The sequence below is a fragment of the Equus quagga genome, chromosome 18 (assembly GCF_021613505.1).
Source record: "Equus quagga isolate Etosha38 chromosome 18, UCLA_HA_Equagga_1.0, whole genome shotgun sequence".
Taxonomy (NCBI): domain Eukaryota; kingdom Metazoa; phylum Chordata; class Mammalia; order Perissodactyla; family Equidae; genus Equus; species Equus quagga.
The window spans coordinates 11,938,340-11,962,852 of record NC_060284.1 but is presented as its reverse complement, the minus strand read 5'-3'; the positions used below and the strand labels follow the sequence as shown (position 1 = coordinate 11,962,852).

General features: G+C 38.2%; 1 protein-coding gene across 4 annotated transcripts in view; it reads right to left on the bottom strand.

Annotated features, from left to right (window-relative positions):
- The window catches only part of TNNI3K (TNNI3 interacting kinase), a 298,830-nt gene that overhangs the window by 61,036 nt on the left and 213,281 nt on the right, over positions 1-24,513 (bottom strand). For all 4 annotated transcript variants that reach the window (XM_046645714.1, XM_046645713.1, XM_046645712.1 and 1 more), the window contains one exon: positions 15,018-15,127. In XM_046645714.1, the coding sequence (XP_046501670.1) occupies positions 15,018-15,127 (110 nt within the window). The remainder of the gene's footprint in view (positions 1-15,017; positions 15,128-24,513) is intronic.

Sequence of the window (24,513 nt, the reverse complement as noted above, 5' to 3'; positions counted from 1 at the left end):
CCCATATTTCCCCAGACTGACTAAGGAGAAGATAATGTTCAACCCATTAAATTTTCGATGGTAATTAAAAAAAATTTAAACTATGCACCAGCTATCATTATATCTCACTGGATGAATGACATAAAGTGATGCTTGGTGTGATTAGTTGAAGACCAAATATGCATGAGATTTCTTGAGTTATCAACCTCCATGTGTGTTTTTCACCTATGCTTTCAGTGCATGGTGAAATCCTCTGCACCTGTGGGTAACTATGGTGATGAGAATTGTGCACCTGTGTGTCGGGGGCGGGGGTGGGGGGGTGGGGGGGCGGGGGGGAGGACCCAAAGCAGAAAAACCAAAGGCTCACAAATGGCATCCAAGACTGAACTGATGTCTTTTGAATATGTGCTACAAATAATTATTCTATAGCCGGTTTCCAGTGAATTAATTGAACATCAGATTTTTAACTCCTGACCATTACACTTTAATCATGATAGATGGAGACCAACATCAGGTTGAGACAATGGAGCTACCATTAACAATAATCAAACTCACTTGGAAGTGAATTCAAATGTTCTCAGAAAGATAAATTGTTTTAAAAACTGTGTAAACATGTCAGTAATTATATGTATTGAGAAATAATTTACCATAAAACACAAAAGCAATATGGCAGCAGAGAATTTTTCCTTAAATGTGCTTCTTAGAATACTAGTTCGAGAGGATAATTAATAGATATTCCAACAAAAACACACACAGATGCACATATAAGCAATATGCTGTGGGGTTCAAATAGATTTGGGCAATGCTGGATTAAACAAAGTGAAACAGACTTCGTTACTGCGGCATCTCTCACTGCCTCTAATTTTCTAATAAGCATTATGAATCTCTAAGAGGAAGATAGAATATGGAGCATTTCTCAACTTTATTTGACCATAAACCCTTTTTTTCACTCAGGATTTCATTGAATTAGTGTTTCACAGGACATTGTTTTGGAAACATTACAATAGGGTAATTTTCAGTATCTTCTAGGTATCTTTTGCATCTATTTTCAGAAAAGATTTTGCTAACTTATCAACTGCATTGTGTAGAGATAAATAGAAGTTTTGGAAGATTCCACAGGTTTTGTCAAAATGATAGGAAGCTTAATATGCATGGATAAATTCTGATAAGTTATAAATATGATTATATACATGTTAGATTTAAGGTGTGAAATTATCACACTAACGTATCTTTCATTGAGTAATTGTTAAAGGTAATATTTTTAAAAGAGATTCTTTTTTTAAAAAAACTCTGACTTTTGATATCAATTTATTCCATTAAAATTCTACTCCTTCTAAAGTAAAAGTTTAGTCAATTATCTATTCCTCTAGATTGTGGGGAAAAGGCTTAGAACTATAATTTGGCCTCTGATTCCATTTTCTTTTTCAGCTATAGATAAATCATCACAATTCAAAGGAATATAAATAATCATATTCAGGGAATTTAAAACTAAAAGTGGTTATTTGGCACCAAACATTGACATCTTGATGTTTCCCATTCTGTGACCTGGTGGATATAAAGAGAATGCTTTCATGAAGCTGTAACTTGTTTCCAATACTTCAATGAGAACTTATCATTAATTTTGCTTTTTGCTTTGTTTTGTTTTTCCAACTCAGAAAGATTGTTAGAGTACTTTTTAAAAATAGCAACAATGCCCACGGCAATGAAACGTCAGCCATCCGAACAGCACGTTCAGCCTGCCTGCAAGTTTCCTTTGCTGCTGTTGCTCTCTGCACTAATAGATGGTGACCACAGCTGAGTGGTCACACGATACAGACACAACTCCAGCATCGACAGTGGGGGAGTCAGTGGTTCCTTGCCGATTAGACACAATTAGAAGAGAAACTCTATCCTATAATCAGATTATGCCTACTCTCATTTCAGTGGCTGCTGCATGTATCTAAGAAGATTTAGGTCTTTCTTTCCTTTATTACGTGGTTTAGTAGATGCACCAGCCATACAGAGTATTCTTTTAATGATTTGTTTTTTTGATTTTTTTTCCCTAACGGCTGGGTCTTCTAGAACATAATAGGGCAATACAAAACCTCAACAGCAGCAGCAGCAATCACAACCATAAATCACAAGGACCACTCATTGAACCTTACTATATCAAAGCACTGTGTTAAACACGTCACATATATGACGTCATTTAATCTCCGAGTGGTGTTGATTATCCCCATTTGACAGAGGAGGAAAAATAAGGCTCAGAGAGGTTAGAAAGCTTGCCCAAGAAGTGTCAAAAGAGAGCGCTGAATCTTGAGTTTTCTTACTCTATGTAAGCGATAGAGTCTTTCTAAAACTATTATTTTCATATGTTTTTAACATTTTAAAACTAAAACCTTTGTTTAGAATAACTCAAATTCTAGGATCAGCCAATAAAAATGTTTTTATTAGTAGGAGTTTTGCTACTACTTTTAAAAAATCTGTGCCTTTAATAAAAATTAAATTATTTCAATACGTTGTAGCACTCTCCAACAGTGTATTGTTGTCAAATAAATTAAAATGGGGCTTATAAGACCTTAAGATCTGCTAAACTGCACAAAGGTTGGAGGATTTTACCAGAAACTGCTATTCTCCTTAGTTAATCTTCATCTTAACAGAAAAAGTGAAATAACTATGCCTGACACCTTCCCTTTTTTTTTCAAGTTCAAAAATTACCGTCACATTTCCACTAAAGTTGTCTGCAGTGGAGAGAATCAGGCATGAGGCAGTCAATCAATGAGCCTAAGAGGCTGACATCATCTCATTCACATCTCATTCATCTAGGGATGTCTTCACTGCCAGAGTCAGGGAGCTGAGGTCTCTGAGGGAGCTGACTTGCCCAAGGTCACACAGCAAGTTGTAGGCAGAGCTGGACTTAGAACACAGAGCCCCTAACTCAACTGATACTGACACCATGTCTTCCTGATCACCATTTTGGGGATTTGTAGGATTAGACCACTTAGCACTTTTCATTATTAGGATTTATAAACAGAATTTCTTCTGCTTATTTAAAAATATCTAATAAACATTTCTGGAATGCCTCCTCTGTACCCGAGTCATGGGCACTGGAGACACAATATTGAACACGACTGAAAAGATTCTCTTCATCACAGTGCTTGATTCTAGCAGGGGAGGACAGACGGTGAACAAGAAGATGCGTAAGTGAACACAATAATTTTATACTGTTATAAGTGCCAAGGAAAAAGGGAAATCACTGTGACAGAGAGGGAGACGGGGTATAACTCAGAGACGTGGGTTTGAACATCTAGGTGGTTGAAGATGCCACTTCTTGAGATGGGAAACTGTGGGGGAAAAGCATGTTAGACTCTGCACTTGGGTTTGAGAAACATTGTCCTTTACACTTTCATTCAGAAAGTAAGCTATACCTACATAGAACATGCAATGATAGGACCAGGCAGTCTGAGACTAGATGTCAATTATTTTATTGTGGGAGTTCATAGAAGGGTGTGATCTTTGCAAGATGGAAAAAACAGCAAAGGTATCAAGAAATGTGGAGGTATTGATTTAGATTTTAAAGGATAAATAAAATTCCAATAAGCAGAGATAGGATAAAGTATTATAAGCACCACCAAGAGCACACAGAAAGCCTTAGAAGTACATTTTAAGACTAATGAATTGAAGAGTTTGAAACATGGTATTTGAATGGGGGAAATAATGAAAAATAAGGGAGGTTATAGCCGGATTGCACTGTGTCTTGAATGTCAAGCAGTTTGACCTTTATGCTAATAGGAATCCAATGACGTATTCTGAGCTGGGGGTGGATCTTTAGGAATGATTAAAATATAGCAATAGCATGTAGAATCAATTTTTCTTTTTGAGGAGGTTATGGTATATGAGAATTTCAGGGTATATACTAAATGAGGTCTATTTGGGGGATTGATTACAGGATTAAGAAATAGGAAATTTGGAATTAAACTGGTTTGCCATAGGCAGAAAAAGAAATTTAATGCAGGAATTATTTTATCTTGAATGAATTTTAGTCCATAAAGAAAGCTTTTTTCTACCAAAGATATTCCAGATGGTATTGTTTCTTATAATTTTTAACAGATACAGATAAAGATCCAAATTAGAAAGCAGAACAATGTTGATTAAGCAGCCTCTGTCTGGACCAATGTTTTTCCACATGGTGATGGACTTCCCACGCATTCCGATGCCCTTTAAACCATTAACCTTGATATTTGTGGATTTCACACTCGGTGATTTATATGTTTCTCCTGTGATGTTATCTTTTAATGGTCTCTCTATTTGTCACAGGAGCTGTTGGTCTCACTTGCCTAGGTTTAGTTCTATTTAACTGGAAACTCCAACAAGGCAAAGCAAATGAACACACATCAGAAAACCTTTGTTGCAGAACCTTTGATGAATCCTTGTGTGTTCATGAGGCAAGAAATTACCACGCTAAGGGATACTGTCACTGCCACTTAACTCAGGAAAACGAGATAAAGGTCACGTCCATTGTGGGATCCAGAAAGGAAATGCCACTTTTACAGGAAAGCAGCCATCAAGCAGCACTGGCCTCTGAGTCCACAGCCCTTGATGGATCATTTAGAAACCTGAAAGGGAAGGACCACGGGGCAGACAGCACTTTCTTCTGCCTTGGTGGCAGATTGCTACAGTCAGGATGTTCAGAGCCTCCTGGGAATACGGCAGCTTTTAATGAAGCAGGCTTACTTACAAGAGGTTGTCCAAAGAGAGTTGAAAAGCTAAGGAATCTTGAGCCTGGGGAAGTTCAACCTCAAACTCTGCCACAGCATGTAACAAGAATAATAGGTGAGTTGTCTTGTTTTAGAAAATCCAACTCTGTTTAAATACCTCTGAAGGAGGTGGCCTCTTTTAATTTCCTCAAAAGAGGAATGCCCCCAAAATCATTGTAGCACTAATCTATTCCTCTTCTAAAAATACTGAACCTGTGTGTATATGTGTGCTCACACGTGTGTGTGTGTGTCTGTGTGTTTGGGGTGAGGTGTCGATGGAGATTCCTCACCCTCAGGAGCTGAGAGTACATCTTGCACCTGTTGGACAGTGAATTTTGTGACCTAACAGCTATCAATGTTTTTTTTTAAAAAAGAAGCCTTTTAAATAGCAATAGTGCTGGTAAGATTTATGGGAGGCTAAGTATCGGCTTCCAATCCAACATCTTTCGAGTTCTAATGCCAATTCTGCAGTAAGCAACCCTCCCAGAGCATGACATGTTAGAGGAATGGGTCTTCTAATGCTAGTGATTCATTTCAGGAATGATGTCAAGACACACACTTTGCTTGCTGAGCTGTCAGGGATGATAACTTTCCAGTCCAGGGAAAGTCAGGACTTAATTCATCGTCCCATGTTGGGAGCCAAGTGAATCTGGCCATGACATCTACCCACGGTATGTGGGCGATGTCAATATTTAGGTGGAGGCAATGAATTAAATGTCTTCCTTTTCCTTCCTGAACAGTAAGGCAATGCTTTCAGTCTCAGCAGTGAAAACTTTGACAGCTGCTCTGTAAAGGAGTTCCTGTCATTTATTTGAATTGGTTCACAACAAGCAGAGCTTTCTCTCAGAACACGAATGACAGAAGTGCTGCACCAAGAAATTCTTATCATGGGGATCCGGATCTCAGGATGGATTTGGGGGCAATTGGAAAAGAATGAAACTGTATGTTATTTCACGTGTGGCATAAGGCAGGATGTGAATTTACTCCATTGCATTCCCCAGACTCTACTTCTTAACAGTTTCTGGGAACCGATGATCTGACTCAAGAGAGCAATGGCCGACAAAAGAAACATCTGCCATAGAAACCAGATCAGATTGGTTTTATTTTATAAAGAAATAAGCACTTAGCCTTTCAATAGAATCGTACCTTAGGCAGATGTTTCTTTTTGGCTTTGTCCAACGCCTTAACTTTCTCTAGGAAACTCCTAGGTGGGAGGAAATGTGGTCTCTTAACCATTTAAAACCCAGTCCCTTGTTTCACACAGAGAACACTGGTTTGTCAAATTAATACAGTTACTTTTAAGAAAGACTTGAAATTCTGTTTCATGCCCGGCATTGTACTGAAGCTGGAGAGGACAGGTGTTTGAGGAGAAAGCAACTAAGGCCACACCTGCTCCAGAACAGAAGTCAGTAAGAGGCAATCTCAGTCTGATTATGTCTTCTCCCTTGGGCACACAGAATCTGTATTTCAGGAGAAAAGGAGACTTTAGAGGTGATCTAATCCAAAGTCTTAATATTTATCTTCGAATCACAGAGCTCTCTTAGACTCTGATAAAGGCTACAAATTCTTTCCCCAGAATAATTTTGTATCCACATGAAGTTCCCATCTAAGTCTAATCTCTTGACACCCAGTGAGTAAATGGCTTCTCCAAGGTCACTCAAAAAGTTTAAGGCAGATCTTAGATTAGAATTAGATGCTAGCCTGGGGCTTAATTCATGTCTTTCTTTCTATCACTGGACAGAAATACTTCTTTCCTCCTCTGGATAAAACAAAATTTCACAAAACAAGAGAAAGTACAGTGATAAGATGTAATTTTAAACTTAGTATGTATCGTGGTTAAGAGGATAGGGTTTAGTATCAGACAGACCTGGGTCAAGTTCTGCCTGTGTCATTAAGCTGACACATGACTAGGGGAGAACATTCAGTCTCTCTAAGCTTCTTCCTTCATCTCTACCAGTGATAGGATAATAGGACCTGTCCAATGGATCAGGTCTCCTGTGATTATTAAATGAGATAATGAACATACAATACTCAGCACAATGCCTGGCTCTTAGTGTATGCTCAATTAATGGTAAATATTACTATTACTTAGTCATTAATATTATATTAAAATGCACCATTTAAAAGTTCCAGACAGAGATTCCTGCAACACAGACCAGGCCATATTCCAAAACACTTATTTATTTAACAGATATTTAATGAATACTGTATTATGTGGTGGGAAATAAACCAGATATGGTTTCTTCTTTAATGACACCAACAGTATCACAAGTATTTCTCTTCGGTTGTTGAGATTTTTCTCTGTTTGAAACCTGAACACTACTCAATATTAAATCATGTTCTTCCTTATATTTAGTTCCAAGTGGGAAATAAATGAAGAAAAAAATTACTATGGCCATTTGAGAAGAATTTAGATATTACTCATATTTAAAGCTAACCTAATCAACAACTAATCTAAAGGTATACAGCTATGAACATTTTTATTTCAAATCCACAACTTTTAAGTCAGTATCACAACTGATTAAAATGAGGCACTAAAGACTGCCATTGTAAACACACCAAATAGCCAAAAGTCATTTGTGGGTTTGGTCAAAAATTAGGAAATATTCAAGAATTGTTTAATCAGAGGAGCCATTTTTGCACCTTGCATAAGATTTCTAAGCATCTGTTTGGTTGGGGTAATAAAACTCTGCTCAGTGCTAAATTCCTGCATTTATTGTTCAGCAGATATCAGCAGTGACACATTTAGTAGAAGATATGCAACATCCGCTTCAGCCTTGGCAAGAGAAAGTCTTGAAAAGCATTTAACAAATGAATCATGGCAGCCTCCAATAGAAAAAGAAGACAATGGCTTACAACCTCACAGGCAGAGACATTTTATTACAAGCTCATCATCCAAGCCTTGTGAGCCTGAGGAACACTATGTACAAAAGATCTTACAAAAACATGAATCAAAATATGATGATCCTTGTGGACTGTTAAACCGGAGTAGGCCTAGGTATTTTCAGCCAAACAATTCTCTCATCTGTAAATATGTGCCCTGTGATCAATTTCAAGATTATGTGAAAGAAAAGAAGCCAAATCATCAAGAACATTCAAAACCCAAGAAAGAGCAAATCCAAATTAACAGTGCAATAGAAAGATTCCTTACGAGTGAGAACAACATGGAGTTGTTGGGGTTATCAACAAAAATCAAGAAAACATATTCCCCTAAGAGGGTTAGCTTCCATGATCCTGATTTAGTAGAAAAAAATAGGTTGGTGATGTCATCCAAAGCATCAACCCATTGGACACGGCAGAAAAATCAAAGTAACCACCTGACCAAATTGGATCTCAAAAATCGTAGCAATCCTCAGGAGAGATACAAAGGAGGAAAATGGCTTACTGATCCACAGATTCTGAAAAAGAGGAAGACCATTCAATCTGACCTTAAAGGGAAAATTAAAGGACAAAATTTAAGGATAAAATTAAATTTACACCCTTTTAGAAAAATCAGAGTCTATCCCGAAAAATCCTTGCCAGAACTCCCAAATAAATGCAAACAAACATTGTTACCTCCTAATAAATTATCCAAAGCTTCTGAGAAAGAAGCCAAAACAAACCTTGTGTCCTCTGCTGATTTTTCCCAACAGCCAGAGAGTAATAACTATTCTAGACTCACTTCAAAGAGGCTGCCTCTCAAACATGCTCCAAAGCAGACCCCATATTACAAAAAAAACACTAAAAAAGCTCTTCTGCTCAATGCTAGCAACTTATCTGTAGTCAATCAGAGCTCTGTGGAAGGCAACAGTCAGCCTAATGGTCACATTCCTGGTAGAAACCCATCAACATTGCTTCAGCCCACACCCATCGTACCTGAATATGGGCATTCACACTCTCAACTCCCAACTGAGCAAGTGGAAGGTGCAACTCACCTTGCATTGGAAGTTCCTAGTTATTTACCAGCTACCTGGGAAAATACAGGAAGTGATGTTTTACCATCCTGCCATTCCCGGGAAGCTACTGATCAAGGGGCACCAGAGTCCACTGAGCACATGGAGCAGGACAAATCAAAGACCAGTGAGCTGAACCAGTTTGCTTTGTCCCTGGGGAATCAAACACAACCTGCAGGCGGCCACAAGACTGACACCTACAAGAAACATACTTTGGATCAAAATCAAACTTTACAACATGTAGAGCAACACTTAAGTCGTGAACAATTTGGAAATGAAGAAAAACCACTAATGATAAAACCCAAAACATCACATCAAGTTGTGGAAAGTTGTATTATGGATGAGGGAAATATTGCAGAAAAAAACCTTCCTAAAACTGACACTTATGATGCCTCTCCCATTCCCCGGACACAATCCAAGGGCAACCTAACATTCATGAAGACAAATTCTATTCTATACCATGATAGACTAGAGCTTCCTGAGGATATCAGTGCTTCTCTCAGATCTCAAACCATGGGGCATCTCACCGATAGTGGTGAAAAGGAAAACGCATTGGTTAGAGATGACAGCACTGAAGCACTAGAGATAAAAATAGCAGGGAAAGAAGAGAAGAAAATGCTTGATGAAAGCAAGGCAAATTCCAGTATATTAAGTAGGACCACGCAGATGACTTTAAGAGGTACCACAAAAGAAAAACAGCAAACCTGGGAAAATGGAGAAAGTGGAAAACATGTATTACATGATTCAAGCTCTGTTGAGGCGACTATTATAGCTAAGGATTTGAGTACCACGAGTTTCCACGGAACTGAAAATAGACTACCTCATAGTGAAACAGATCTTAAAATTAACGGTAATATGCATACTTTCAGAGAAGTTCAAAATACTCAAGCAGATAAAGATAACAGTGCACACAAAGAAGATGCAATGACAGTGGAGACGCATGAAGCATTCTCTCTCTTACCAGAGTTAAAAGACTTCAGTTTTGAGGCAGAAAATGAGATGCCTCTAATTCCTAGAAGAATAAATGAAGCTGAAAACTCGGCTCCCAAACCTGCACTGTCTCCCCCATCTGCTGATTACGCTAATCCATCACCTTTAGAGGCAGAACCGAGTGAACAAAATAACTCAAATAATAATCATTTTCTACTTTAGCTTTCTTCAAAAGGACACACAAACACCCCCTAGCCTTTGCGTGCATTTCAAATGCATTATTTTGGAGGAAAAAATCCCAGTAACTCTTTGTTATCAGTGAAATAAAAGTACGTGGTTGAATATAATGCAAAAATCAAAGACGGAGACACAAGATATGTTTGACACAATTAATTGAATTTGCTTCTCTAAGGAATGGGAAAGAAAAGTTTTGCCTAGTCCTGGAAAAGAAAGCAAACTAAGAAAAAAAAAAAAAAAACGCCTTAAGCAAATGGAAGATTAAATAAGAAAAAAATACTTGAGCAGATTTACACTTGATGTTTATTTTATGGAAATTACCATACACATCTCAATTAGTGGTATTACAATATTGCTTTGTACACAGATGATTATATATTCATACTCGTGCCTGATCTGTTTTCCTAATTATGTTATGAAAATAAAAATTGAGCTTTGTTTGTTAACTATAGTCTAGCTGATACGCATATTGGTATATTTCAACCATTAGCAACCGTTCTGTTGACAATTATCCTAAATCGTAAGTAGAAGTTTTTAAAACCTGTTATTTCTCTAAGAAAAAAACATCACGGTACTTCCAGGGCTAGTAGGACATTTCTGTATGATCTGTAAAATCCTGTAAATCCACTAGGTGGAGATCTCGTCTTCAATCATTTTAGAAGAACAAATGGGGCTTCAAGAACACAATGGATCCTGAACAAAAGGAATTTTAATGAGATTTATTGCCAATTGTTATTAACTTTAGATTTTGAAAACTAAATTACCCATTAGCATATAAGCTTTCAAGGTTTGATCTCTTGAATTTAGCATGCCACTGTTGTTTGCTGTCAGTATTCCTCCTTGTGCACAAGAATTAAACATCCTTATAAATATTAGTTTAAAAGCAATAGTAGAATAAGCATCTCTCATTCAAAGCCACACATTTGAAAGACAGAGATGTACTCAAACAATTTTCTTACTGATCTCCCAGTAAGATGTTGAAAACAAACCTTCATGGTATATAATACAGTATTTCACGTTTCCTAGTGGGAAAAGAAGTTGCAAAGGTAATTAACTTTCTCTGCCCCTAGCGCTATATCTAAGTGTCTGTATCTTTATATCCATATTTGGCAACATATAAAGCTTAAAAGACTATTAGAACAATGTAAATATTGCTTACATGTCCCACCTAGCTTCTGTTTTCTTTCCTATTCAGGATTGCCAGCAATGATGTAACTTTCTTATTTTGAAAGTCCCTAACCTTCTTCTCTCTCCTTCTTCTCTCTTCTCCTTGGATTCAAAATTTTCTTGCTTTTAAGTCCAACTCCTCTCCCCTCTATTTGTGCTCAGCCTCTCTGCTTGAGCTTAACTCCTCTGCCATCTGGCTGCCTCCCCTGATCTCACTTCGTTGGGGTAAGCACCTTTAAGGTGAGAAGAGCATCTATGCCAACTTCTTGCACAATAATTTCACTGGATTCTAATTGACAGCTCCCTCAGTTTTGCGGACTAGGTTACTTTTTTTCTTGGTAGCTACCTTTCTTTTTCCTTTCCTTTTTTGTTTTAAGCACCTTCACCTTACTGCAGAGCCCTTAGCTTTGTTCTCTCTCACTGCCAACAAGATGCCAGATATCTAAGGGTCTAATGAGTACTCTGGTCACTAGCTGACTCTCAGGAGGCAGTGATGATGGTTCTCCTGGACTCTCTCCTCTCTTCCATTTCCTAAATCCAGTCTTTCACCTCCTTATGATGTTATGTTTCCTCTGAAGTAGTTCTCAGGTTTACCCTTGCTCCTGGATCCCCCTGGTAACTACTGTAGTCTTTGTGTAGTAATCGGCTGGATTCCTGCAATCAGAGCCCTGCTGGATGCTCTGATTGCAGTGTCTTTTGCGTCCGTTTCAGCCCACTAGTTAGTTCTCTGTCTTTACTGGGCACAAATCTCCTGGGGTACTTGTTAAAATGCAAAGTCCCAGGCTCCATCCCAGAGATTTTGATTCAGCAGATTTAGAATAGGGCCCCAGAATCTTCGTTTTAACAAATACTCCAGGGTAATCTGGAGTGTAATGTGCAGCCCACACATTAAGAACAACGCTTAGCTGTTAGCGAACAATGCCCGCTAGGAGATAATTCAGTGCCTGCCTCACTGTAGGAACTGCATACAGTTCTTTGAGTAACTGAATAAATCCTTTTATACCAAACTCAGATGAATTTTCCAAAACAACTACTTTTATCATATCTCTTCACTGCTTTAGAGACAAAAATATAATTTCCCAGGATTTTATGTCCAAATTCCCTGTTCCGGTTTCCAAAGATTTCCAAAATCTGATCCCATCTAACTATCGGGACTTTTTCTACCTCTCACTGTTTTCTGATAAGCATTTCGCATCTCCAGTAGGCTGGTGTTCTCACTGTCCTTTCTGTCTCCATGGGTCTTGACTATGAGGACGTACATAAGAGACAATAATGAGCTTCAAATTCAAGGAGTGAGGCAAAGACAGACACGAAAGAAAGAATGAGTAGTGAAGTTGATAACCTAGAAAGCGATGACCAGGAGAGCATGATGTTAGTGTCTAAAAATGAACTTGTTTCAAATGATGCCTGGTAGAGAGATTTAACCCCTCAGTGGCTACAAGTTTCCAATAACTAATAAGCCTCTCCCTTGTGTCCTTTCTGTAATGAAGCTGCATGTGGTCTCTTCACTTGGGCTGTTTTTCTCTCTCACCAACCCCCTTCATTCAGCAAACTCCTATTTATGCTCATGATCTCAGCTCAAGTGTCACTTCTTCCAGGAAGCCTTTCCTGACCTACACTATTTTTTTGTCCCCCACCTGCTCATGTCCTTTAGTATGCATTCTCATCTACTCTTGTTTTCCTTCATTTAGGCTTGTAACTATAAAATCATTGTTTATTCATATAAAACCAATGTGTTTATTCAATTAATCTCCATATGGCCACTAGGTCTTAGGCTCCATTGAGAGCACATCACCAGTGATCCGCCACTCCTGTTCCTGGGGCTGTATACAGTAGATACTCAATAAATAACTGTTGAAGGAAAGAATGAAAACTAGCACAATTGTTCCCTTTTCCTCACCACTCAGCCTACTGATATGGTGAAGAGCTTACAGGGCAATGCAAAGATGACTCAGGCATGTCACATACAGAAGCAGCTCAGCTTCGTGCTGCTGAGGTGGCTACCACAGCCATGCCAGGGCCCACCTGACTGACCAGCCCAGATACTAATAGCCGGTCAGAGCCTCTGCTTTCCTGCCATGCTCTGCCCCATCCTCCACCCCGAAGGTCACCCACAGGGCCCAGACCCTCTGCTCATACGCTTCACTGAACAGCAATCAAACCTTTCCACTTAAGTACTCCCAATTTGAGCCCTCTTAGGATTTTTTAAAATCTTAAATGTACTCCTTTGGCCCTATTCTGCTTCTTTTCCATTTTTTAGCCTATTACTTGTGACATCATTCTACCCAAAAAAATCTTTTTAGAAGCTGCCAATGACTTGCTTCTATCTCCAAATTAAAACTCCCATATGTCCCTTATCTACAGTCATGAAGAGTCAGTTAATAAAAGCAAAGGGAATTCCCTTGGTTGTTACTTTACATTATACTGTGGAACAGCTCACATCCCACAGAGAGGAGGAGATTCTAGATTAAGTGCTTGACACACATATTCCCGGAAAATACACCTCAAGTTTATATTGAAAGACAAGGGAAGCTTTTCCCAAACTATTTTATGTCATGTAATTTTCAAGACAAAATTTTCTGGACATCGAAATTCAGATGAGGGATTGGAGGCACTGAGAAGCAACAGTGGTATTCATTCATTTACTCAACAAATATTTTTGAGCATCCACTCTGTACAGGTCTAGGTGCTGGGGTTACAGCAGCAAACAAAACACAACAAACAAACAAAAATACCTGCTTTTATGGAGCTAACATTGTGGTAGTGAGAGAAGATTCTGTACAAACATATAATGTGTCAGATTGAATGGTCAGGAGAAGAGGTTATTTCTTCTGCGATACTCAGTCCCTTCCCATAATTTTCTTCATTTGTCTTCATGAGGGTTTCCCTGCACATTTGTGGGATTGGGTAATGACTCGGTCTGGGCTTTGCCTTTAGAAAAAGGATGGGAAACTTGCTTTTTCCTTCCAAACATCTGGACTGGGGCTGATTCTGTTTCTCCTCCTTGAGATAACAAAAGCCTCACTTTATCTGCTCCCTTGTCGAAGAGAGATAAAGTGCCTGGGAAGGATCTGAAACAAGGTTGTATAAGAAAAGGACAGCAATAACTAGGATGATTTGGACTGGACAAATAAGGGCCATTGGTCTTTATGTACGAGGATCTCCAGTGTGAAGAATGTGAACTAATTCCCTCCACTCAGAGCAGAAAAATCAATGTGGGCTGATGTCAAAACACAAGGATTTCAATAGAGAACAAAGCATCCTGGCAGGGAGATTCTTCGACACTGTACTAAACTGTGTTATCAGAAGAGAGTTGTGGAATCTGCTCCTTCGCCAGCCTCTGAGAACAAAGTAGACATCAATCTGCCTGGGATAGTTAAGAGGAATCTTTCCTCAGACAGACGGTCTGGGATTTCATTCTGGGATTTTCTGACTGTTCCCCTCCACTCTCTTAGATCTATGATCATATTTAAAAACATGTTTGTCACTGTTTACATATCCTACCGTACTTATTCCTTCCCTAACATCGATCCCTCCACTGGGACTCTCAATCTCTGTTCTTAAGCACTTTCTCACACAGTCACTCAGGGAGCAGAGAAGGACCAGGACCAGGGCTCCTGGCTCCTGCTGGAGCCAACACTACCTAAAGACCACTTGTCCGGGGGCCTCTGCCTGAGGCCTACCTCACGGTGCAAAGCCCACACAAATCCATCTTCTTTCTTCAGAAAATGACTAAGTGTGGCTGAAGCGTAGTTAATAAAATTGCAGCTGAGATGAGACTGTGAGTCATCTGTCATAGCCTGGTCTCTCTTTCACTAATCAGTGGGAGAAACATTTCAAAACCAGAGAACAGCAGCAGAGAAATATGCGGTCCTTGGACTTCTCGAGGCAATTAGAGACTAAAGAGCGGAAGGCAGATCAGTCTTCCTGCCTTAACGGCCTTAAAATACACGCTCAAAGTAGATTGTGGAGTTACACTGTTTGTGACAGATTTTGACCATAACACATTTTCTAAGAGGAAATAAAAATTACTCACTTCAGGACATGCATTCCATCCTCGCATCAGCAGAGACGATATGGGCTTGGGAATGGAATAGCCAATGGGAGGTCTGATGTGGTGGTAAGCCATGTCCGCTGCGGCAGCCGCTGCAAACCAAGTGGTCGTGTCAGTTTTGAAGTTCATGTATTTATTTCAGGAAACAGATGAACAGACAACGAAAAGTGATCAGAGATCAATCTGTGCAACATCAGCAGAGATTCATAGAGAACTCAATGCTGTTTTTTTAAATGCGTAAATAAAGTATTGGATAATTTGATACTATAAGTTTATCTTTATAATTATGCATTAATCCAGTTGTTAATTCAACAAACAGTGAGCAGAGGGAATTTATACAGCAGCAAAGGAACATATAAAGGAGCTTTCAAATAGCAAAGAGTTTAGTGTCTGTGTCTGAAGTGTAGGGCATGTACATGACGTTACAGGAAGTAAAGAATGAAAGGTAGATTGGACCAGACTGTACAATGTCATAAACCCCAGGCTAAAGAGCTTGTGCCAGACACAGCAAGACATGGGGTGCCACTGAACTTTGCACTTCTGAAAACATCTCTATCACTTGGGAAAACAGATTTTTTTGTTGAAGATTGGCACCTGAGCTAACATCTATTGCCAGTCTTCTTCTTTTTTTTCCTTCTTCTCCCCAAAGCCTCGCAGTACGCAGTTATATATTGTGGTTGTGGTCCTTTTGGTTGTGCTATGTGGGATGCTGCCCCAGCACGGCCTGATGAGCAGTGCTAGGTCCGTGCCCAGGAGCCAAACCAATGAAACCCTGGGCCGACGAAGCACAGTGTGTGAACTCAACCACTCGGCCACACGGCTGGCCCCAGATTGTGTTTTTAAGCACAAATTCCATTGCTGGTTACAAGAATGTTGGAATTTTAATTTTTAATATTTATAAAGTAGTTATTATTTGCTGAACTTGTTAGATACTTCAAATCCACCATTTTAGCTAATATCACTCATTGATTAAACTCCCTCGTGATGCCTGCCTGCTTGGATTTCTGAACGTTGCTCCTCTCAAACTCCCCATTACTGTATTGTGATTCTTGGGACTTCATTGTAGATTCCTGATTGCTGAATATTTTTCTGTTCTGCCACCAGTGATTTCTATACTCCCTGGGAAATCAGGCTTATAGCTACTTTTATGAAAATGTTTTGTATTAGGCATCATGGTGGATACACACATAAGCACTTTCAATCCCCCTAACAGCCATGCGAGGTAGACCGTACTGGTATGTGTGTGTTTGTTTAACTATTTTCTAATTTACAAAAAATTTAAATATAACTGGTAGTTGGAGTAGCCTCTTATTCCAGATTCCATGCTCTCTTCAGCCACTTCACAGTGGAAACACTTTGTAAACAACATGTGAAGCTGTTTTCATTCCTCAGAAAAATTGCTCTGCATCAGTGAGCGGCTGAAGCTCCAGGACACTGTGCTTCTTATCTTCTAGACCGTGATGTCATGAGTGTCTGTCTAAATCTTGATGACTTTTGAAATATGACCCACAACCACTACTTCTTCTCTGCCAACGTTTACTCCAATTAAACTCTGTTTAAAGTAGATCTAGTAAAATTATATGTAGTGTAATTGGATCAACATTTTGCTTTATGAATCAGTCAGAATTACTACCTAATTTCACCATATGTAACATTTATACTTGTTTTTTGTAGAATTTTAGAAAATTATGAGAATTAGCAAGAATAAAATCTTATTCAGAGAGAACAATTGTTAAAATATTTTGAATATTTCTTATATATTCCTTATAACATTGAGTTCATGTCCAATATAAAGTTATGTAATAATTTTTTCACTTAAATTAAATATAAGCATTTTCCCATGTTATTAAAATGCCATGTTAGCATATTTTTAATGACTCTGCATTTAGTGTGATTTACTTAATCACTCCTCAATTTTAGGTTGTTCAAATTTGGGTATAAACACTTTAAAGAATGAATTTTTCAATATGACTTTTCTGATTCCACAGATTTTATTTATGATATTTTTAGGGGGTGAGATTAATACATTGAAGGACGTAACTACCTTAAAGACGTTGGATACACACCAATAAACTGCTCTCCTGAACAGCTGCACTAATTTCAACTCTCCATAGCAAGTGTGTGAGAGGGCTTTCATTACACTTGAACCAAAATTAGGTTTTCTCACTTTATAAAAGATTTTGCTAATATGAGAGGTAAATATATCAGCTCATTTGTTGTTGTTTAAATTTTGTTCTTTGATAAGTAGTGAGGTTTAATATTTTCCCAAACATTTATTAGTTATTAGTATTTAAAATCTTAAATTCATGTCCTTTGCCTGCCTGGTATTTTAATATTTCCCTTCAACAGCCATTCTAATTGTCCAATGATTCCAGATTGAAGGCAGAGTCAGGAATTTCATTTCTGCTTTTGTCTTTGATGCCCTTTGTAGAATATTTGCATTGTCACATTTGCCAATCATTTCTTGGCACTATCAGGTAGAGTTTCAGTTGCTGACACTAAGAAAAAAATATACAAAAGACTGGTCAAAACAAACTCAGCAAACTTAACATGTATTACAAAATGTGTCTTCCGTGTCAAAAAACTAGACATGTTAGATTCCTTCTGTTGGCTATTCTTGACTATTTTTATTTCTTTTTGGAATGAGGTAAATAAGGAAACAAATTGATGCTTAATGATCACTAATTTTCTAACTCTAGCTTTTCACCTTATGACCACTTCGATATTGTTGAGCTGGTGCAGCTATAAGCACATAAACCAGTGTAGTGAACACATTTAAACTAATTACACATATCCTAATGAGTGGGGAGGGACTATTCATAAAGTGAGTTAAACTCAGATGCAGGTGCCAAACGTCTCCTTTGAAACTCTTTTAGACTCTGATATTAAGAATATGAAGTTACTCGTTAGCTTCTTGGCACTGCATCTGGAAAATCAGTTTAAGATGAACGATATTTAATTCTTCATTATTCAAAGTAGATTCTGTAAGGCCTGGGCTTCTCCTTCTCCCTCTGCTTTAGGCAGTCTTGGCAGTGATGGTACTCATTAGCATCTCCGCCAGAAAGTGGGCAATGCAACATGAGGGGTCATGGAATTGAAATTTGTCACCTTTAAGATTGTCTTGTCGGTCTTGCCTAAGTGACCACGCTACACTAGCAGCTGGGAAATTTTCTGGTATTCAAGATTCAGGAAAAAGACTGTCAGCCCATTAATCTAATTTTACCTTGATTGCTACATAAAACATGTTAAATGATTTATGTAAATGTTGGTTTCTGCTTTCACAATTGAAGCTTTGCTATTAAAAGAGAATAAGGCTAAATTTAAAAATATCAATAACTATTTATTGAGCACCTATTGTTTCTTCAACACTACTCTGGGATAACTATCAATAGTTCAGTAAAGCTTATCATCCAGATTTTAGAGTAGGACTCTCCAATAGAACTTTCTGCAATGATGAAAATGTTCTTCTTCGCTGTTCAATATGGTAGCATATGGCTACTAAGCACTTAAAATGTGGCTACTGTGATTGGGAAACTGAACTTTTAATTTTATTTAATTTCGATTAATATAAATTTAAATTTAAATGGCTGTGTGTGTTTAGTGGCTTCCATATTGGACAGCATAATTCTAGAGCATAGCTGTCTCCCATTTGGATAATTCCCAAATGAGACTTGAATTAAACACAATTTTGTGAGTCAGCCTCAAGGGTCTACAGAACCATGGTGTCAATTTGTGGATTCAATTTCTTCATTGTTTATCAATACCTTATCAAGAAAAGAAAAGACATGGATGGAGATTGTCAGTGTTGTCTCTCAAAAGATATAGGCCAGGGAACTACACAAAAGGCATTCAATGCAACATGTGCTAATCTTTACTCGTGTATTCATGTGAAAAAATATATTAAACATTCTATGTGAGAGATAATAGGCTAAGAAAAAAATGGTGTTATGCTTTTCAATAAAATTTGGTAGATCAATGAATAATTAATAAAGAAATGAATCACTGGATTTTTCACTGCTTTTTATGGTTCAATCGTAAGTTCTGAAATGTGATACCTTTTTCCTGGAATGTTCTTCCCTACCCTCTCTTCCTGTATTACATCTAAGGACATTTAGGTCTTAGCTTAGGAGAACTGTCTCTGGGTGCCCTTCTTATGTGCTCCCATAGCACCCTGTACTGCAATATTATGTATTATATTACACTTAATTGTCTATTTACTTACTTGCCTTTGCAAATAGATCACAAGCCCCTAGAGGTCAGGGACCATGTTTTTTCACCATCATATCTCCTGTGCCTAGCACAGTGACTGGCAATCAGTAGTCATTCAACTGATATGCACTGAAAAAATCAATAAATGAGAGAGTCTAAAGTATGACTTCACCAGAAATAGTACAAATCATGGTACATAGGACTCAGTAAATATTTATTTATTTATTTTTTTTCTTAAAGATTGGCACCTGAGCTAACAACTGTTGCCAATCTTCTTTTTTTTTCCCCCCAATCCCCTCAGCACGTAGTTGTATATTTTAGTTGTGGGTCCTTCTAGTTGTGGCATGTGGGATGCCGCCTCAGCATGGCCTGATGAGCGGTGCCATGTCTGCGCCCAGGATCCGAACCGGCGAAACCCTGGGCCGCCGAAGCAGAGTGCGAGAACTTAACCACTCGGCCACGGGGCCGGCTCCAGTAAATATTTATTTTACAAACAAATGAAGATGATGGATCAATGTCAATATCTTGCTCATTATTATGTTTTTAGGCCAGAGCATTCTTATGCCTAGTCACCAAGAAACACTGTAGAATGAAGATGATATTTAGTTTAATATTAATTTACAACATGATTAGGTAAATTACTGAGACCTAATGACATATTTAGTTCATAACACTATCTTCTGTTCAAAACATTTGTGCAGGGGGCTACAATAAACTGAAGCAGTAAGACTGTTAAGAAATGCCCTTAACAAGGAAATCTAGAGGCCTAATTTCCAGTCTGGCTCTGCTTTTAACTCTCTGGGAGATCCTAATTAAGCCAATTTGCCTCTGTGAGTGCTGATTTCTCTAAATGAAAGATGAAGCAGTGAAGACACAGTGTAATGGTAACAAGCATGGACTTTGGGGACAAAGAGCCATGCACTGAAATCTTGACTACTCTTCTTACTAGCATGTGATGTTGAACATATATCTTAGCCTAATAGAGCCTAAACCACAGGTTATTGTTAGAATTAACAGAGATAGTGTACACAGAGCATCTGGCACATTGTTGGCTCTCCATAAGTGTTAGCTGTTGTTGCTATGAGTATTGTCATCTACAGATCTAACAGTCTTACTGATTCTTTTTAGCCTGAACCTAGAGAACTAGATATCAAAAAAATTGTTGCATAATTCCTGTTATGTTTAGACCAGAAATCTTAGTTCCTTTTGAGGTTTTCTTTGGGTATCAATACCAAGTAAAATATTGCATTGAGTCACTGCAAATTACAAGGCCACAAACCATCTCATCTGTCATTAGCCCCCGCTCATAATGCAATATGGCCATGGTGGAGAGGATGACTATGCAGCTCTCCATGATGAACTTAATTAGCTATATATTGCTTATGGATACATTCTGAATTCCTAAAGTAACCTATCACTTACTCTCTTATGTTATATAAAAGTAAACGTAGGCATTCATACAAAAAAAAGCAATAAAGAACAATGTTTTGTTTGTGAGTTTGAGATAAAATTGCCAGAATATTTTTTTTTTTCAATTTTGATTGTGCGTGTGTGTGTTCTAAAAAAAAACATAATTGATTCTACTTCATTGTTTTTAAAGGTCAGGGCTGTGATGAAACAAAGCAAATGCATTCTACCATCCCAGCAGGAGCTAAGACACATTCTTTGTTAAGCTGACACTTTTCGATGATGTGTCACCAGAGCATATAGCATCTGAGAGAGACCATGGGATTGCAATCTTGAGATTGTACTAAGAATGGCTTAATTTTTTAAACCACATCCCATTCTCATTACAGACTGTCAGAAGAATAGATTAATTTGCACCATTGTCTGTTCTCATTGCAATCTTTGTCAGTGTAATGAAGTACTGGAATGTTAATATCAGCTATAGTCACAGAAATATCACCATCCATTGGACCGATTTGATCTTTCCAGTGATCTGTGTAGTTATTGGATGGCTTTGCTTTTCTCAGTGATAAACTGATAAAGATTAGCACAGCAAACACAGGATTTCAGAATGTTAGCTTACTCCTAGGTCCCTGTCACTTGTCAAAGCACAGTCCACATCATCAATGTGCTTATATCCTTTGAGGTTATTATATTTGGGATCTTAATAATATATGGAGAAGAACATAATCATCTAATATTTAAGCAGGGATACCAAACACAAATGGCTACAAATATGAGACCTGTTACATAACTGTGTCTCTAAATGTACTTTAATTTATATTTTTTAAAACCATATGTAAGACAAAAAAGGTCTGCAAGCCATAGTTGACTCCTGGACTACAGTTTGCAACTCTGAGTTAAAGCCTCAATATAAAGTCCTACCAAAATCTGGCTAGAATAAATTGGCAGAGGTTTTTAATTTGCTGCCATATCCAAGACTTAGTTAGAGCCTGGCGTTAAGGAATCCCAGGGCAAAGAGTTGAGTTTCCTTGTGAATCAGATGGCATCACACAAGAAAATAAATGTAAAACAAGAGACTCTCTTCTTGGACCCAAACTACAATTTGAAAGTGATCTGCAAAATTTGGTACCTGGTTATAAGGGGATGGCACTGGATAAAACACATATTGATGGATTCATTCATCCCAAATTTCTTCTTAATTTTTCATGAGATATCAGAGGAGACAGACCCAGAAGGGAAATAAAATCTGGGAAGTAGTGTTGATTTCTTCCCCTGAAATATATCCAGGACAGCTTTTGTTTGCCAGGTCACACCCGTGCTTTTTTTCATCTTGCCCAGTTCTTCTCTCTCTGCTTGACTTCATACCTTAGCTCCTTCTCTTCCTAATCTCATCATTTCTCTCACAAATCTGTTCTTTTCCTGTATCCATCACTCTCCTGCTGACTAAGCCCGAAGGCTGGAAGTCATCCTTGACTCCTCCTTCTCCCTTGTGCTCCCACCTCACTCCATCGGCAGGTCCTATTAAAATCTCCCAAACTAACCTCTCCTTTCTCTTCCAAAGCTACTACCCTAGTTAAAGTCTTATACAGTCTCTTCTAGACTGCTTGGCCTCCTTGCCTCTGGTTTTGAATATCTCCAATAGAGCCTTTGCTTTGTAGTAAGAGGGAACGTTCTAAAATAATAGTAGAATTGTACTATTACCCCACTTAAAATCTTGCAGTGACTCCTACTGTTGACACACAAGGCCCTTCACCAACTGGTTCTAGTTTATATTTACAGCATGAGTCTTGCGAATGATTCCCTTGTATTCTCTGATTCATCCCCCCTGAATTATCTGTGGATCTCTCAGACCTCTGCACCTTGCCCATACTGCTTTCTGCTGGGACACCCTCTCTACTTCCCCACAATTTACCTATCTAATTAGCACTCATCATTTTTTTTCTTCTCTCTCTTTTTTATTGAAGTAACATTGGTTTATAACATTACATAAGTTTCAGGTGTACAAAATTATAATCTGACAGTGTTCTCACCCCATAAACTCTAGTTTCCTTCTATAACCATACAATTGACTCCCTCTACCCATTTTGTCCATCCTCCAAGCCCCTTCCACTCTGGTAACCACCAATCTGTTGTCTAGATCTATGAGTTTGTTTTTGTTTAGTTTGGTTTGTTCATTATTTTAATATTCCACATATGAGTGAAACCATATGGTATTTGTCTTTCTCCATCTGACTTATTTCACTTAGCGTAATAGCCTCAAGCTCCATCTATGTTGTCGCAAATGGCGAGATTTCATCTTTATTTATGGCTGAGTAGTATTCTACTGTACATACATACCACATCTTCTTTATCAATTCACCTGTTGATGGACACTTAGGCTGTTTTCATATCTTGGCTATTGTAAATAATGCTACAGTGAACACAAGGGTGTATATATCTTTCCTAATTAGCGTTTTCATATTCTTTGGATAAATACCCAGAAATGAAACAGCTGGATCATAAGGTAGTTCTATTCTTAATTTTTTGAAGAATCTCCATACTGTTTTCCATATTGGCTGTACCAATTTACATTCCCACCAACAGTATACAGGGTTCCAGTTTCTCCACTTCCTCTCCAATGCTTGTTATTTCTTGTCTTTTTGATAATAGCCATTCTAACACGTGTGAGGTGATATCTCATTGTAGTTTTGATTTGCATTTCCATAATAACTAGTGATGTTGAACATCTTTTCATGTGCCTATTAGCCATCTGGATGCAGTTCAGGTATCATCTTCTCTAAGAATCCTCCTATGATAACCTTTTCCCACTACCAGTCTGGGCAAGAGACCCCTCCAGGGAGCATCCTTAGCATTCTGTGCTTCTCTCTAGTTGGGACTCTCCCCCTCTGTACTATGAGGGCCTGAGCAATGCTTTATTTCTCTTTGCTTTCCTCCTACTCTAGCACAGTTCCTAGCCAGAGGAGCACTCAATGATGGATTAAAGATAATAGCTAATATTCATTTAGTACTTACTATTGCTAGTCACCACTCCAACCCTTTGAGATAAGTGCTATTATTATTCCCATTTTAAAAATAAAGAAACTGAAGTATGCCTAGGTTAAGTAGCTCGCATAAGGTTGCAAGACTCATGTTCTTATACATTATGTCACTTCTCTGTAGCCCAAACACTGTTAGCTAAAAAATGTTTTCTTAAAAATCAAATAATTTGAAACATTTAAAACTCTTTATATTTCTAAACAAACACACAGAAATTAATTGACATGGTAAAAGTGAGCAGGCATCCCTACATCCCTCATGGCACGTTTAGCTGGAGCTGGGTAGCAGCTGTCCCCTTGAGTCAGAGCATTGGATTTCCTCTTCACCACCTTGTCCTGCACTGAGCATCTGCCTGATTCCCCCAGCTCTGTGAGCATTTGATCTGGTGTCTCTTGGGATGCAGGATATCACGGCTTTTTTGGTTCTTTCTAAACCTGAGATTATAAGGTTAATTTGAATATGTACTGTGCAGAAGAGACCCTAACTTCAAGTTCTGAATGCATATCTATCACTTGCATAGGAGTCAATGCTAATATTTGCATTCTATGTTTATATTTCTCCCAGGAGATAGGATTCTGCTAAATCCAGGAGGAAGAGCCATGTGTAATGTTGCTACTACCATAACTGATAATGCTGTCCAACACTGTAGTCATGGATTTGTTCTTCATTCTAAATGGCTAATATGTAGCTTATATTGAATCTGATGCTTTACATAATTTATTGCTGAACATATGCTAGATTGCCTAACCACTGCAATGATATTAACGGTTCGTTTCTTGATGCATGGTCACTGCCCAACTTTAAAAAATTCCACATCTATCAT